The 18674-nt window shown below is 36.8% G+C and overlaps 1 protein-coding gene across 2 annotated transcripts in view; it reads left to right on the forward strand.

Moving 5' to 3' along the window:
• Positions 1 to 18674, forward strand: part of PLXDC2 (plexin domain containing 2) — a 259764-nt gene that overhangs the window by 122481 nt on the left and 118609 nt on the right. For both annotated transcript variants that reach the window (XM_066198866.1, XM_066198875.1), the window contains exon 3: positions 15140 to 15286. In XM_066198866.1, the coding sequence (XP_066054963.1) occupies positions 15140 to 15286 (147 nt within the window). The remainder of the gene's footprint in view (positions 1 to 15139; positions 15287 to 18674) is intronic.

Consider the following 18674-nt stretch of genomic DNA (forward strand, 5'->3'; position numbering starts at 1 on the left):
TAGTTTAATAATATCAGGGATGCTATTGATCCCTCCACCACTAGGACAGAATTCTTTTCTTAGTGCATAGTCACATTTTAATGCCGATTATGAAATATCAAAGTAATGCATAGCAGTACAAAGGTTTAACCAGGTTTTAGGTTTCAGTTGAAGCCTTAAACATATAAGTGAGGAGAAATGCAGCTTTGCAAAACAGAAATTTGTCACAGGAATTGGCTGATTCTTTAGAGAGCAAAAGAACAATCATTCTGTTATGAAATTTGTATTTACAAAAGTGCGGGGGGAAAATAACTAACTGAAAACCTGAAGCAACCATCAGTTTCAGTTTTAGGTTTGATACCTGCTTTCTGATGTGGCTTCATTTTAGGAACAGATGCTAGACAGTATTATGGAGCTCAAATAATATTTAGCCCTTGACTATAATAAGTGAAACCATAGATTTTGGCTAAGGTTCATTTAAAGTTCTGAGTCAAGAAATACACTTTAATTGATTTAATTACATGGCTGAAGCTTTCCATGTCTACTTGCAAAATCGTTATCATAACAAAAGTTATATTCACTCTTATTTTCTCTTTTTGGGATGTATAATTATTTCATGTTCACAGTTAATAATTACAACATCACATGGGTTTTGGTATCTGTGTGATTTCTGGTGTATGACTCGTTCAAGGGAAGGAGGAAAAATCTGGGCTTTTCCTGTAGGCAAATATTTTTTACAATCTTTGATCAAACTTCAATTGCCTAGTATTGACTTGGAATTTCCAGGGCTGAAACAACTGCGACTAAAATACATGGATTTACAGTTGAAGGTGACATTGTATCAGATTTTCAGCCATTTCAGGCCCTATCTTATGTTGCCTTAGGCCGTGTCGGTTGTATCTCTAACACTGTTGTCTTGCTGCCTTTAAGCCAGTGTAACTTAAGTCTAGAAGTCTCTGTTGGAATATGTGCTGTTCACATCTGTGGTGTTTCCATAATGTTCTAGAGGATTAAACAAATGTCCCGTATGATTCCTTTCTACTGCACATCATGAAACTGCAAAAGCTCAGGGACTCATTTACGCTGGATGTTGTGGATGTCAAAATCTACAGAATGAGGCGAATTCTTGGAATACAAATTTGTCATGGGTTATTAATCACAAAGGGAGCTTCTGAAGGGCAGATTACTGGACCCTGGGGAAAAAGGGGAATTGCCACTGTTTTCTCTGAGTCCCCTATGCTTACTGGGCTTCACACAGACAAAATCATAGAATATCCTGAGTTGGAGGGGACCCACAAGGATCGAGTCCAATTCTCTTTCCCAGTCAGTTCTGAGGCCCATATGAAGATGTTTGACTTAAGAGAGTCCAGCTGTTCTTGTGCTTTTTTTGGTATCCATGTACTAGATTAAGTTGAATATTGTGTTATTATTTTCATATTTGGGAGCTTGAAATTTACAGCGGAGATTAAGGAGGTATTGGAGGAAAGATCTTGGGACATGCTGAAACTGTGCCGCTGCACTGAAACCATTGTGGATGTATCTTTTGTTTTCCATTTAGCAGAATGTATAGATGTCATATTTTTGTTGTAGGAGAGGTAAAATTTTGTGTTAAATTATATACCTGATATAGTAATTGAAGGTAAGTTATATAGAATTTTCTTGCTGCATTTTAATTTACTTTTTTTTAAGCAGAGGTTTTTATTGTTATTTTTAAATGTTTTTATTCACAAATTTCAAGAGTTTATTTTAGAAAAGTAGCTTGTTACTTTGGAGATAGAGAATGCAGTTTATTTTCAGAAAAATCGAATCTGCATTTTTCAAACTGAGTCTAGGGAAAAAAATAAGTTTCCTTTTCATGTACTCTTAGGGAAATTATTTGAACTTGCTCTTCATGTGAGGTCCTAAGACAAACTAAAATATCTGGAAATTACTGCTAAATCTAGTATTTAACTGATAATTTTTAATCATTATAAAGAGCCAGAAAGTGAATTAGTCTGGAAAGCAACACAGATCATACATTAAATGTCCTAACTCTCTGTTCTTGCTAAATTACACCAAAAAGTATGTCACCTGCAATTAGAAACAGAACCTGGGATAATCATTAATTTACTCACTATTTTCTGCTTGTCCAGCTGAGTTTTTCACCAGTGATGTCACACTTTCTAGCCAGCCATCAGACTGAAATATCACTGTCTTGGGTTTTTTCAGGCTTTCTGTTTCAAAATGGAAAACTGTGCAAATGCCTTATATCTTTTTTTTCTTTTGAATATATTGATTGCTTACTTATAACAAGGTCATCTTAATACCTTTATTGTGTCTTGCTGCAATGTTCAGCTGGACTGATTGCATTTCCAACGGTAAAAAGTGTTGTAGCGATAAGCCTGTCAACATTTCCAGTATTCTCAATCTAAACTCAAGAAGAGATGGTTCTGCTAATAACTCAGGTATGGCTGAAAAGGGAAAAGGCTGGAGGAAAGATTTATTCTCTATTTCCTTTAAGCTTGGGAGGAGAGAGCGGAGAAGGAAAGAAATTAAAAACTAGCTTCCCCACTCCTAAATAAGAGAACTCCATTGTAATACTGAGTTCATTTCCACATGCTTAGCTATGTTGGCACACAAGGCATTTAATTTAACACGTTGATGAGAATGAATCTTTATAGCAAGGAAGGAGACAGGGAATTCAGAATTTAACAGCATCTGCCTTTGAATTTTCTTAATGATAATATTTTACTTTTCCATATCCTTCATCTCCAACTTCCTAAAGTATATTCCAGAATGGCGGAACTCATGACTGAAAAGAGCTATGAGCAGAACCAACAGAGCTTGTACTTTCTGAATTAATTATTTCAGTCATGCATGCCTCAGCTCTTGCTTGCAGGGATTTGCTGAAAATAGATTCAACTTGTGAAGCTGAATATTAGTGTGGCTGTGAAGGCTGGGAAGTCTCTCCTCTCCCAGACACTTCCTTTCTGACTCTCTTAACCATGTTCACCTGGAGTGTCCTGGAGAGAGGAGACTTGTATCAATCTGGTCATGCAAAAAAAGCAGATTATGTTCATTTCTACCCATGCAAAGCAAGCAGCCTTAGCTAATTTAACAGCACTCAGCAAATTGTGTATAGTTGGTTGGAGCAGGGAGTGAGGGTGAATACTTTACCAAGTTGTTTGTGCAGAGAAATTTTAGTAAGTAAGAAAAAAGTTGTCTCACTAAGCCGCACAACTTTGGATAGTACCAGTCCTTAGGGATAGATTTTCAAAGCTGTAGGAATTCTGCTGACGTTGATGGATTACTCAGTGTCTCTCCAAATCTTTCATGTTTCTTTAATATGGGAAAGTCAATTATCTGTTATCCCAAAACAGTAAGAATGTGGCATGTAAACAAATCAGTCCATTGTTTCAGATTTGGTCAGACACTTCCTTTGACTCTGTAAATTTAGTATTTATGCCAAAGTCAACGATCTATCCTCATTGTGAGTGCATGAGTTACGCAGACTTTTCAAAGAGAATAATAAATGGAGCTCAAAATTCATGTCAAGAGGGGGATTGGAGTCAAGAAATTTCCATTTGTAAAGTGTGCATTTGTTCTTCCAAAAATGCCAGTTAAATATTTTCAACTGCTGACGAAAATGCTGATGAAACACTTTTAAGAGCTGTAGTATTTCATACACACAACAGAAATAACTAATGGAAATGCCAGGAATTTTCTTGGGTTTTTTTCTTCTGTAAAACTGGCATGCATTCATGTGCAGCATGTCTAAGTGCCAGACCATGTCAGACCATTTCTGAAAAACCAGTATACTTATTTCTGGAAAACAAAATTGGCAATAGGAGATCTTGGAGAGTGTGCATCAAATTGCAGTGTGCATAACGAGAGGGAAAAAAAAGTGAAAAAGAATAGCAAACATAGTTCCCCAACCTTCCAGTGGCACAACATTTAATAAGTTAGAGTGATGTGACTGGGTTACTGGAGGTTTGCTTCATGCATTTGTAGTAAGCTGCATAATTCTTCACTGTTTCCTACTAAAATTTTTAAATAAATGAAAGCATCAATTTCTGAGCATTCTTTCCGTAACCTTAGCAACAAAAGTAGGAAGAGGTAGAAATTGCGGATGGAAATCCTATCTGTCTGATCTCATCTAGGCGGAGCAGTAAATGTCTTGAGGGATAAAATGTCAAGATCTCTCAGAGGCATTCTGCTCCAGTACAGTTAACAAAGCAAGCTGTTTCTCAGGTTCTTCTTGCTCCAGGCAAAGTATGGATGCCTCTCTTCTGGTGTATGAAAATTGTCTTTCAGTTCTAGAGCAGACATAATCTGGCTCCAGAGTGCTACTGCTTAGACCTCCTCACGCAGGTTAACAACATGGTGGGTGTTCATTTTGAGGGTATAATTTTGGGGGTATAATATTTGCTGGCACAGTGGATTATAGCAAGTGCGGTGAGGATGATTGGAACATCTTCATTCCACAGTTATAAGCTAGTGCCCCCAATGTCCCTATTTGTCTAGAAAACAAAACCTCCAAGTCTTTTTTGAGTCAAAATGACTGACTATGTAGTTGAAAGAAACAGCAATTCATTTCTGAGATTTTTTTTCAATAAACCTGGAAACAAAATTTTGATTTGATCATTTAGTCACAAACAGTGTATATAATGTTGATTTTCCTTATATTATATCAGACAAACTATTCCATCACCTTGGAAATCAGGGTAATTTCTTAAATACACTGCAGAGGTTTTGTTTCTTATATAAACATTCAGTAAAGGGTAGTACACAGCTGTATACTGCTCCAATAATGAACATGAATTCAATATTTATATGAAATGTTAGGTGACTGTGATTGCTAAAAGACACCGGCGTCTATACAAGGGCTTTTCTATCTTATTTGTAGCTAATATTGAAATTGCAGGTGAAAATCAGCTCTTCAGTTTGGAAACCGAAGAACAGATGCATGTGGCATAGACAAGGAATGTGCAAGTTTTTACCAGGGCGCGTGGTGGTAGAAGGGGAAATGGCTTCAAGAAGATAGGTTTAGATGAGGTATTAGAAAAAAGTCTTTGCCATGAGGATGGTAAGGCACTGGAAGAGGTTGTCCAGAGCAATTTGGATGACTCACCCCAGGAAGATTTCAAGCCAGTTTGGATAGACGCAGAGCAACCTGGTCTAGTGGAAAGTATCCCTTCCCATGCCTGGGGAATTGGAACAAAATGATCTTTAAGGTGTCTTCCCACACAAACTATTCTGTGATCAAAGCTGTTGGAAATTTAAGGTGAAAGGTGCCTAGCTATAGATGTCTGATGTAATTTTAGGCTGTGGTTATACTGAATGGTCCACTGCCATTCCTGTAGGATAGGGGTCAGCTGTAGGTCCTGAATCATATCTGCAATTTTCAGATGGCCCTGAGTTCCTCTAGTGCTTAGTCAATTAGGTCTCATCCATGGTCAGTACACAGCACAGGCAGTGCAGTTAAAGTGTGTATTTGGATCATTCTGAAGTGGAGCTGAAGTAGCTGGAAAATCTTCACTGACTGAATTTAATAGATCTGTGGTTCTGATAACGACTGCTTACAAACCCAGCTCTTAGGTAGACAGCTGCACTGAAGTGTCCAACCTGCACACCAAATAACATGCTGCTCATCTGGCTATTTTTTATCTGAGTCTGAAGAGAAAAAATATGGGGTTTTTTCAGACATACCAATAAATTGTGTCAAACAAAATTGTATCAAGGTCAAAATATTGAGATTCCTCCTCTCTTCTCCCTCTCCCTATCTTATTTGCCACTGCACCAACCCCATTGATTGGGGTTGATTTAAAACACAAGTAAAATCTTTCACTGGTTTTCAGTGCTTAGATGTTTTGCATCCCTATTGTTGCTTGAAACTGTCAAAAGATGCCCGTCAAGTCATAAGTAATTCTGTAGTGCCTTGTGATTTGTCTTCTTAGTGTCCTGTATTTAGATGAAAGATAAAAAAGGAAATACAAGTTTATGCAATATTCCACTTTGGATGAATCTACTCTGGAACAGCAATATAGATTTAGAAGTTACACACAAGAAAAAATAACATCAAAACAATGTGTTAGTATAATTTTGAAATATTTGAGTATGTTGGGTAAGTTAACTCTAGGTTAACTTGTAGGGAGTATTTTTCAAGTCAACAGAGGGAGCATGTTATTTAGCATCCTGATTCTGTCTGGGTAATTGTGAAATGCACAGAGCAGTCCTCTTGAGAAAAAACAGTGCAGATTCTGCAGAAAGCTTGTTTTGGAGCCTGATATCAGGCAAAGGCAGCAACTTGGACACGCCTGTCTAGGCAACATGTAACTCATCAAGCATCTCAATTAAATATGATGTCTTAGAGTTGTGGCACGAGAATTCTCAAGGGATTTATTTATTTTATTGAGCATGACTGCAAGATCTGATAGAGAAGCATGTCTGTGACAAGTCCTTAAGAAATGAGGCTGGTGATAACAGTTTGGTGAAACTGTATATAGCATTTTTTAAAATATTTTTGTGTACACAATCCAGACTGAAATGCTATTACAGATGTATACAGAAAAATACATGTGAATAAAGCAAAATGCATCCTTTTTTCAAACCAAAGAGCAGTAGAAATTGCTAACCACTTCCATAATCACTGTCTTTCTCTGTAAGCCATGATTGGTAATTTTGAAATTTTGCATATTGATTGCAGATTTCAGCCAGTCCTATGTTTTAGTAACTAAAGCTTCATGTTGTACATGACAGCTAAAGTAGAAAGTGATGTGGCTAAATAAATTACCAGTTTGTTTGCAATCTGTTTAAAACCAGTGCTGCCCAGGGAAGCCATGGTGATGCAGTTTGTCCTGTGATGCCCAGGTTCTCTAAAGGGCATGGTCTGGTTATATGCTCTCCAGCACACAGCTGGACTGAGCAGCATGCCTTTGGCAAAGACTGGGGCTGAGTGGGGTGTATGTGGGACACCTTTAAAAGCTTCAGAATAAGCTCTGTCCCTACAGGTAAAATGCTACTGCATTCATTAACCCATGCTCCTGCCTGTATCAACTTTGTATTGATCATATGTGTTCCTACAGCTGATTGCCCTACAATTTTGGCTCCAAACCCTGACGGATTTCTGAAACATGGTATCAACAGCTCAGGAACTGCATCTCACACCAGTGAGCATGGAGGCAGCTTCCTGCACTGTCCTATGGAATGCCCTGATCAACTACAAACTATACCTGCTAATACCAACTTGATACTTCAGACCTGTAACACTTTCCATACCAATTTATATTTGCCATTTCCCCTCCTCATGTGAGGCCTCAAGGTTCTTGGTTGGGTCTTGGTTGCTGTTTTCCTTACATCTCTTCCAATAGAGATCTGCCAAAGAACAGGAAATAAGGATGACTGACATCTCCGGGAATTTGAATATATAGTGGAGGAATACATAGGCTACAGAGAGTTTAAAGTTGCTCTAATACCTGGATGGGAAAAAAGAAGAGGGTGTATAGTATTGAACTGAACTAATAAATTTAGGGGGAGGAAAAAAATTGCCCAAGTGTGGCTATTAAGTAGGTCAAAATACATATGCTCAGAAACATCCTGTCTTGTGTTTTGTTATATTCCACACAGGAACTGGATCTTTAAAAGACTAAAATACTAAATCTTTAAAAGCTAACTTCACCAAAATGTGGTTAATGGTGGTTATTTATGGTATTATCTGGAGTCATAAGCCCCCAAGAACAGAGCTGGCAACAGATGTGGTTCATAACCACTAATGCTCTGCAGTCTAGACCTGGCAGATAGGGTTTTATGTTTCCGAAAAGTCATTTTTGCAGTTTCAGTTTCATTAACCCTTCAGTCATATACACATATCTAAAAATGATAATATAAACTCTAAAACCTGTGTCATAATTACACCAAAATAAAATTTCTGCTAGACATTTTTTTGGGCATTGTATTGAAATGGTTCCTTTTATTTTGTTTTAGTAGAGAAGATGCTATGGATGCATAAATAAAGATGCATTTTATAAAGATGCATTTAATAAAGATGCATTTTCAGAATTTCAGTTCTCAGACTTGTGCTCCAGCAAATCAGGAACAAAACTGCATAATAAATATTTCCCTGTAATTGGGTTTTGAGTGACTGGTGATTTGGCTTTTTTCCTTTCTTAAGTAAGGCATTACAGAGATTTTTGCTCTTTTGAAGCTTGTCTCATATGACAAGACAGTCCAAAGGGCTTTATAAGCCTGCTGTAATGACCCCTAAATAGACTGACAGTTTTATAGCAGTTCCCAAGAGGGAAGCTTCCTTTCAAAAGCAACTGAATATCATGGAAAAGGCAGTGACTCCACATTGACTTTTCACAAAGCCAGAAAGACTAAATGGCTTTCTGGATTAATAACAGTTTTATGGCATCCTTCTCTTGCAGAATGTCTGTCAGCATGTGTGACTCTCCATTACGGCTGCTGTCAGGAGCTCAGAAAAGTGCAGTTTAAAACCTGGGAGCTTAAGTTGTTACAGAGCTGGGTGAAGCCTTGTGCCTTCATGGGGGAGAAAAATGTGAGCTAAATCCTTTGTTTCATCCCAGCTGATGACAGCATTTAATGTTTACAATAAAACCTATGGATGTAAATCTTTGAGATTCTGGGCAAAGTGACTTCCATACTGGCACTAGTGAAAACCTGACTGTGAGGACTACTGCACACATACAATAGGCCTTCAGGATTCTGCAGAGTACTCATGTAGCCTCTTCTTGGAGAATATAGTTTGAGATGACATTCTGAATACCAAAGCACTCAGACACAGCATCTCCTCTTCAGTTAGATTGGATTCCTCTCATTCATTAGTCATTATATTAGCTGTTCAAAATGGGTTTTGCTAGGGTTTGTGTCATCAACAGTGATATTCACAAGCCATCTTCAGGTTCTGCTGGTGGTTCATGCCGAGTATGTATGCTATGCCCATATTGCTATATATGTGTTTATTCCCTTAGTTTTCCCCATGTCAGACATTAAAAAAATGCAAACAAACAAAACAACAACAACAACAAAAAGGGAAAAAAACCAACTGAAAAAAAAGTCAGATTGCAGCTTTGTCACTATGAAAGCAGCAAGTCGGTGTAAAAGCATTTCTCTAAATTGCATGTTTCCTCAGTAGATTCATACAGAACAAAGACTTGTTAGGAAATTGAACAGCAGAGAGTTTATCCTTGATGCTAAGTGCTTATGAAATTGGTAATTCTGAGCACCTCAGAATAATCAAGCTTCCTAAGCAGCAGCCCCTACATATCCTCTGTAAGACTTTGATGTTGTAATCCACATGTACCTTACCTACTGAAATTGGAGCTTTCACGTTTTGAGAGGCCAGTTCAAGTTAAGTATTCCTCAGGGTTCTTCGATTATCAGATCCTATAAAACTGTAAATCATAGCATTGCTATGTTATGATTGTACTCTAGTATTCTGTTAAAATGAGTTATATGGCAGCAGCATGCAAAGTGTCTCTATCCCTGTTTTCCCTGGCCCTAATCTTCCCACCAGGACCCCATCTCAGGACAGGTGATAATTTCTTGTGTTGTCTCATCTCCTGTGCTAATGGCTAGTATACTGGGGATGTTCTCCATGTGTCCTTGCCACCTGCCCCTGTCTCAGTCAGTGTCTGACTAAAGAAAATGTGAATGAATGAAGAAAATCAGTTACAACACCATACACACATGCTTCTCCCGCACAGGTAATTCAGAATGTGACCGTGCATCTCTCCTGCCCCTTCTCAGGGCCCAAAAACGTGCTATTGAGAAGAGGCTTTCCATCACCTGCAATGCAGAGCTAGCTCAAGTCCTATCCAAGCTGTCACCTCTGTTCTCCCCCTTGGGCTGTTTTCAGCTGGTGGGGATTAATAATGCTCAGAAATCTAAAAGCAATTTTCTAGCAAAAGTCTGAAACAATTCAAAAGTCACTTTTGGCTGTATTTTAGTGACATGATAGGCAGAGATACCGTAAGAGAGTAGCCAGCATTACATGTGATTGTGTAAAAGTACAAATAGTTTTGAGGAAGCTGTTTTGGCTGTATGTGTGCAGGGTCATGTTGCTGTCTTATTTAAATAGAAAGGGTGTTTTCATTCTGCAAAATGGATTGCCAGAACAGCTTTATTCCTTCGGGAAATAATTTTAATTGCTAGCTTGTTTCCTTTCTCTAAGTACCCAAAGAAGTATTGTTATCTTTGCTTTTTTCTGAAAAGTAGTCTGTTTTAAAATATATAATTGCATATTTTCTGCTTTCAGTGTTTTGATTTTAGTCTACAAATGCACCTTTTAGAAAACACTCTTCTCTGATTAATTTACTAGGCTATTAATCTAGAAATGTTTGTATTCAGAAGTAAAGACTTTCTGAAACTAGTAATTTGTGATAAATTTTCTAGCAGAAATGTCAGTTAATTTAAAAATAGACCTAGTCTGTGAGTTTGGCAATATTTGAGCAATTTGTTAATGTATTTGTTAAAAATCAGGTACCAATCCTTCCATTCACAGTGATAAAATTAAACATCTATAAAGTCTACCATCATATCCTTGAGGGCTGCAGAGTTTTTACACTATGTTGTCATGTCTGTTGAGGCTGGAAAGGCAATTTCAATAAGTAGCATATTTAAAGGGACAACAGTTATCAAATTAAATGCAGTCTTGCTGTCTTCTGTTGCATCTTGCAGTAACTCGCGACACTTGATAAGGAAGATCTGAAGATGAAGATCCTTGGATGGGACGATTGATTGATTGATCGATCGATCGATCGATTGATTTTTCATTGATAATGTCACAAACAGTGTTCCAGTACTGGGAGAAGGCAGCCAAAACAATCTACTGAAATGTAATGGCCATCTGGTTAACTGATCCATAATAATTTTCCTTTTCCTTTTCCTTTTCCTTTTCCTTTTCCTTTTCCTTTTCCTTTTCCTTTTCCTCTTCCTCTTCCTCTTCCTCGTCCTCTTCCCCTTCCTTCCTTCCTTCCTTCCTTCCTTCCTTCCTTCCTTCCTTCCTTCCTTCCTTCCTTCCTTCCTTCCTTCCTTCCTTCCTTCCTTCCTTCCTTCCTTCCTTCCTTCCTTCCTTCCTTCCTTCCTTCCTTCCTTCCTTCCTTCCTTCCTTCCTTCCTTCCTTCCTTCCTTCCTTCCTTCCTTCCTCCCTCCCTCCCTCCCTCCCTCCCTCCCTCCCTCCCTCCCTCCCTCCCTCCCTCCCTCCCTCCCTCCCCAAGACTTTTTTTTCAACATACTATTGCACAACAGCAGAGCACATTCCTGGGTGTGACATTTGCTTTTTCTCTAGTTGAAGTTACTCGTTTTCTTCAATTACAGCCTTACACAGAGAGTGCTTGAGAGATGGCAGAACTTCTTGTTCAGTAATGTCTGTGGTTTGCATCAAATTGAATCCAGTATATAAAAACAAAATATTCATGCAGTTGGATTCAACAGCAACTCTTACTCCTATATCTTGTTTGATAATATCCTCTGTCTCCTGGAGATTTTTATTACTTTTCAGTTTCTGTTAAAAAAAAAAATGTAACAGGAAAGGAAGTAAATCTAAAAAGTCCCATGTTTACCTATGTGATTGTATCATTGTAGAATCACGGAGTCCTCATTAAGGGGGAACTTTATTATTTCATGGGATTTTTGGTACTATTTTCATGTACATCTTTGGCCAGAATTCTATTAATAATTTGAACTAATTTCAGAGGCAAAATGTAGTTACTTTTGAATATCACATATAGTTACTTTATGTTGTCTTGATTGCAAAAGATCACATCACATATTGGAAGCCTAAATCTGTTAAAGGACAGCAGTTTCTGCTTAAATGAGTATTTGCTGTTTGGACTGTATTTGGGATTATCCGTATATGTAATGTATGGAATGGAAGTTAGGTCTTTGAATTTGACAAATACTGAACACCAAGTATTTAAAGAAGGTTTGATCTTCAGTTGTGCTGTGCTTTCACAAGTAGTGCATGTATTCAACTTTCCTGAAAAATTCAGTTATATTTGGAGAAGTATGGGAATATATTCAAAGTGTCATCAAACAATATTCTTTGTGAAAGCTAAGAAATTAATCTCTACAATCAACAATTAGATGGCAACTCAGCATCAAGTGTGCCTGAGGTTAAAAATAACTAATTTCCCCAAAAGAAAAGTATTGTGAGATGTTCTAATAAGTATTCCCTTTATACTCACAAAGGTTGCCAACAGTAATCCTCATAGCTGGTGCAAAGAATATCTGGAAAAATCCTTTGCTTTAATGCTGTACTGTTCCATAGAAGAAAGGTGCTATGTACTTCATATACAAACAGAATTTGGACAGAATTGCACATCTAGAGATCCAGTGGGACATAATGCTCATATCCCCCAAAATACCTGAAAAAGAAAGAAAAACGAAAAGCTTTCTTGAAGCAGTAAAGGGTATGTTCTCTGCTTTCTCTGCATGTCCTTTCTTTCAGTAACATGCTTCTATGTCGCTACTAGACACTGAAAAGTTTATTTCTGTTAATACTTGTATTTTTATATAATTCTAATTATCAGCAGAACTCTAAATCTGTCTCATATAACTATTAAAATTATTTTTTTCATTGAGTAGTTTACATGCAAATTCAGTAAAATTTCTTTAACATTTTTCCATCTTCTTATGTAGTACCTGCCTGTAGGGAATGGAATATATTATGAAGCAGGTACAATCAGCCAAAGAATATAAACAGGTCTGACAGAATGAAAACTCATAGGTATCTAATGATACCAATAAAGTCATATTTATTAAAGACTCCAAGAATTTCATTTCCATGGTAATGCAAATTAGGAGCTATGAAAACGGTGACTTGGAACAGAAGCTTGGATCCTAACTTACCAGGAGTTCCCAAGCTGCTCACATCAACTTTAGTAGTTAGCTCCATGTGCCTTTTTGTTTCAGATTGTAAATTTAAAAAGGGGATTAAGAAAAATTAGGATTTGAAAGAGAAATAATTAATAGTATATTCATAAAATATATCTGCATGAAGGTTATGAAGAGGAATTTTGTCTTCCTTCTATCATTCAAGTAGAAGTGAATTTGTTTCCTTCCAGAATAAATAATCAAAGATTATTTAACTTGAATTAAAATACTAAACGAGACTTTTTATACATAAAATTTGGTAGACATAAGTAATTCCTCACACAGTGCCAAAATCTTGAGCTGAAGGCTATAATTAAGGTGTTTGATTTACAATCTGTTTGATGAATCTGCTTTAAGCTTAGGTCAAGATACCATTTAAAACATTCCTATAAAGCTACCAACTAGGCTGAGTGCTAGAGCCTTCTCGTTGTGGAGTTGGGGGCTTAGGTACTAGAAATTACCTGGAGTAGGTTTTTTAGCTATTAAAAAAATTGAAATGCAAAAAAACTTTGCACAGTTTTGACTATAGTTTTATATTGCATGATTATCTGAAACAAACTGTTTTGGTAATTACTCATTATTTGTCTCTGGAGCTTATTCCTTTAGATTTTGTATCCCTTAAATGTGACCATTGTTACTAAAGACATTTTTTCAGAATGATAAATTGGACTGGGAATATCTATATTTGTTTTCAAAAGCTTTTAATTTACAATACCCCTATTGTATACATGACAGCAATAACTGTTTCTGTTGGCCATGAAAGGAGGAAAGAATTTGGTAAGGTGGCTGGCTTTTGTCATCTTCCTGACAGTATAGTTTTAATTATGTTTACTTGGGTGATTAACCTAGAGCTGGTGAAGCTGTTAGAAGCTGCCTCAGAATTATTACTGAGATTTACTGGACATATAAAGTACATCCTGGCATGCTAAGTACAGCGGAAGATACAGAAATTGTCAAAGAGAAAATAACCTGATTACATCTGTAACCAATAAAGTAAGATGCATCAGTAATGATGTTAATGTCAGGTCAAATCCAGCAGAAACAGGATTTGTGGTCAAAATGTGTAATCTAGGATGTGAATGATGTCACTAGACTATAAGTCCTTGCCATGGATGTCTCCAGTTCAGAGTTATGTCAGCCGGAATGGTCTGTGTGTGATCTGGGGTTGTGGGGAGGGGATGTCAGGTCTGCATGGCAGCATGGCCTGATTTGAGGGTACTCCAAAGTGGCTGACTTGATCCAGGAGCTACAACAGGAGAGGAACGTCTCCATCACCAGGGTAATTCCAAATTCCGAGTCCTCCTCTTCAATTTTCTATGGTACTGTTTATTTTCTGAGTTTATTTTAATTTTCAAACTCTTATCATTGAGGCTTTGGGGTTTTTTTACTTTGTCTCAGAAGGGAACAAAGCAAGGATGGAGCAAGGAAATATTACCATGTACTACTTTTATAGTATTACTTGAAGTTATTCAGCAAAAAGTTGGCAATACTGTTGATTTAAATATTTTGTGGTTGCAACAGCTTGGTCTGAGTAAAGAAAGACTGGAAATCTGTGAGGAGTTTAATTTCTTGCCTTAGACCACACACATTTTTTTCTTTCTGTCTTAAATAGGAAGCTAGAGACCTTCACAGTAATTTGCCTTAACAAAAATTTGCTGTGATGGGAGCACAACAGCAACTGCTGTATTTTTTAAAACCACAAGAATTAGGAAGATTTCTTCCACAAATATGTATATATTTGTCTGGCTTCAAGGGGCAAATCTACAGTAAACCAAACTTTTGAAGATTTAAAATAAAATAGCATTGTAAGCCTACAGCTACAGGAATGTTTTGGACATTCTTCAGTAGAGTAGTCTAGTGAATTTTGTTCATAAATGTTAAAAACTACAATTTTTTTCTGGTGTTATCCATGAATGGTTGTCATGGCTTCATTAGAGTGCAGACATTGTTACAGGAACTGTCCATCTTGCCTCAAAAGACACCAATCATTTCACCATAGATTTCACTGATGTGGTTATTGCATAACCTCTATGATTGGTATTTGGGATAGTGAACATTATAATCATAATGTAAGATGATTGCATGAGGTAACTGCCTTGTCAACTGCTAGTGGTTAGGAGCAGAGCTGTCTCTGCAGCATATTTACAGTTTTTACTCCTTTTCCTTCATTGCTGAATTTCTTTGAAGATCCACGGGACTCTGTATTTCAAGGGTGAGTTTTATATGAAACTAAGGTGCATCTTCCATTGTAATCTGGGTTTTTTCTGTGTTTTTTCCCCTTTCTCAGGAGGATACAGATCATAATTATTATACATCAAGGACATATGGCCCATATGATTCTACCAGCCGGGATTTGTGGGTCAATATAGACCAAATGGAGAAGGACAAAGTAAAGATTCATGGGATCCTTTCCAATACCCATCGTCAAGCAGCAGTAAGTTTTTTTATCATTTTCTTTTTTGACTAACATGGATATTTTTCTCCTGGTACCCCCACAGCAGTGTTACTAAGTACCATGACTATTGTTCACAGAGCTGTATCTTTGAATTCTAGTTAAGCTGTGGAAGTCTTTACACTATTGTTATCAAACAACTCTTTGAACTTTTTGAACCTTCTGTTACAGTCCTTCAGAGATGCCTTTACAAATATATTTTAAATTTTCCTCTGTTCCTAAGAATCACAAGCTATCAAATGGTAAACCACTTGTGTTGCTGAAATCAGAGGAAAATTTACTGTTGAGTTTAATAGTAAAAGAGCTGGGTTCAGGATGAAGTTGATGAAGTTTTAAGTCTCTCATGGGATGTATGTGGTATGTTTGCACTTCTGTTTTATGTGAGGTGTCATGCTTGTATTTCCTTTTGGGACAACTGATAAAGCTCATGAGAATGTCATATAGTAACAGAAATTATGTGATCACAATCTTAGGTTATCAGCAAATAAATAAATTGGAGTGTGACTAACAATCATATTTAACTTATTGTAGTCATGCTGCAAAGTAAAGTGGGTATAAAAATAATGGGCTTACATGCTTAGAAATGGAATCAAATACTGTATGATTTAGAGATTGTATTCTCTGTTCTCACCTGTGGCTAGAAGCTGCATACATAGAAGAGCCAATATTAGCATAAATTAAATACAGAAAATTACAGCTCAGAACTATGGTTGAAGAGACTCTTGTTTCGTCCATTCATCAACTTAGCTCCAAAAAAAAGTCTTTGGGTTTTGCCAGTTTAAAACAAAATCTAGTGAATGCCTTACTTAAAGGTGGTAAGTTTTTAAAGATGCAAGTGTGCTTAGCAGTTTTAAAGCTGAGACAAAGCCCACGTTTAATTCATCTTTTCCTTTGTAAATCTGTTTTCTCCCTGGCACAAGCCAGGTGACTTCTCAGAGGACTGCAAGAAGCAGCAGAAAGAAATACTGGGGTATTTCAAGTCAGAATTTAGAAAGCAGAGTGAGGTGATAAATCCAGCAGGTGTAACTGACAGAGACTCCAATTCAAAAAATATGTGCTTCATAGTTAAAAGACTGGAGGCAGGCAGGGATAATGCAAATGCAGAGGGTTCAGTCAGTTATATATCTTTGGGGTAGAGTTAATAAAACAGTGTATCAGCTATTTTCTTTGATTTGATTCTAATGAGAAAAAAAGAACCTGAAGGGTACCTAAAATTGAGGACCTCTGTTGTCTGTTTTTGCTACTTCATGTGGGATCCTGGTGCTCTGTGTTGAGAGAAAGAATAGAAATATGCCAAAAGAAAAGGTAATAAATAAATTTAAGATTTTAACCCCTGTTTAATGATTAGTAAAGATGACACTCCTCCATATCTTTGTTGTAAGCACTTTTGTTTCCAATTAGATCCCTGAGATTATGCAGCTAAAATTTCCAATCCAAGTGGGACGTTTTGCTGAAGTTCTTAAACTAGAGGCTAGAACAAGGAAATATTTTTGGTCTGGTGTGGGATCAGTGTAGAGGACCATTCAGCATGGCAAATGGAACCTTGAGGGCTTCAATCGTCTCTCCCCAAAGCAAGTGGTTTAAGACCTTTCTTCTGAATGTCAGGCCCCCTCTGCCTTTGTGCCAGCTCCACCAGAGAAGGCTCTGGTCCCTGTTAAGTACACTGATATCTATATCTTTTCATGCTTACCCAAAAATCTTGGACTACGAACTTGAGTGGTTGCAGCCATGTCCACTACATAGAGTTTTAAAGACCCCTTTTCCAGATCTGTTTTATGTCCCCTAAAGGATGAAGAAGTATCAGAATCATCCCATAAGGTTTTATTCCTTATTTATGCATCTACAGTTGATTTTTTGTATGTGTGTGTCCAAGTAAACGACATCCATATGTACTACACAACAAAGGTGTTTTACAGAGATATGTGATCTTTATAACTGTACTGCTGCAGTCGTATACTTTGAGATCATCCATACCTCAGCAGCAATCTCTTACCTTCTCTCCCATAAACTTTGATGTTACTCCTTTTAAAAGGCCATTTTGCACATCTTGCTGTGGCTCAATGATTTACGTGATATTTTATAAGCATTATTCTCCAATTTGACAATAGAACCAGGTGATAAATTATTACATGCTAAATATTATGGAATTCATTTACGATGTCAGAGATTCTTTGAATGCTAACAATTTTACACTCAATTTGTGTGCTTTCCTTCATTTGGAAGTAAATAATCCTGAGAGTTCCCAGAAGCTGTCAGTTGGTTTTGCTTCTACAAGAAAAGTCATAAAGACTGAAGAGAATCCTGGAGAGGATCCATGAGATGGTTTGCCTTTATAAACAGCATAGCAATTGTTTGTGGAAAGTAGCAAGCATATATCAATTGAACAATTAAAATGTCTAACACTACAGGACTTATAACACTAGTAGTGAGGGTGTTTTTTCAATATATTCCTTCCATTTTCTTAACCACATAATAAAATTTTAGAGATGACTTTGATATTCAATGTCTTTAGATTAGATATCTAAGAGTTGATTACTCAAACACTGAACTAGAATACAGGATACATCATACTTGGGAGCTCAACTCCCTTTTCTTCCAGTCCATTGTATCATTTATGCATGGAGTTTTTTCAGTGAATTGAAAATTCTGATACTCTTTCTTAAAAACAAGGTATGCTTTCTTGCATCAAAATAAAAGCAAAATTTTAGTGACTGTTAGAATAATGTGTTTCAAAATAATACTTAAATCATGTTATTTCTTACAGTGTTATGCTAAAAAATTGGTTATGTTCAACATTTTTGCATTATCAGCATTTAGGGTATCACGTTTTGACTTAAGTCAGTGGAAGATCTATATCTGGCTTGAGCGGGAATGGGATCAAGTTGTTTTGCAAACATCTTTAGACTAATGTTTATATTATAGTAATTTAGAAGACAGATAAGAGGACACAGTTTTAATTTGAAATACTTTAATGGTTACTATGATTCAGAAAGTTAAAATGAATAGGTAAAATGGAGGATGGTGTGTATAGGAAAAAGGGAAAGTTTTGTCCGAAAATTGGTAGTTTTAACAAGTTCTTCAAATTATGTTTGATAAAGCAATTTAATTGGAGTGCATTCGTAGATGTAGCATACATTTCAGCAGTAAAAGCTGTAGAACATGGTAAAAAACCATTTGTGTGAGTTAATTCGTGTGCTGTCTTTTGCGTATGCCATTTTTGATTAGAAATATTCAGTTGTACATCCATATTTATGTATATACAGAAAAGGTCATTAGAACCTACTCAGTCCAATTAACACATTGCATGGATTTTGCATTCTAATTACAAACAAACAAAAAATGTGCTAATAACTCCAGTCATAATTGTCTT

The sequence above is a fragment of the Chamaea fasciata genome, unplaced genomic scaffold, assembly GCF_029207755.1.
Source record: "Chamaea fasciata isolate MVZ Bird 193981 ecotype frontalis unplaced genomic scaffold, bChaFas1.0.hap1 SCAF_1, whole genome shotgun sequence".
NCBI classification, from domain to species: domain Eukaryota; kingdom Metazoa; phylum Chordata; class Aves; order Passeriformes; family Sylviidae; genus Chamaea; species Chamaea fasciata.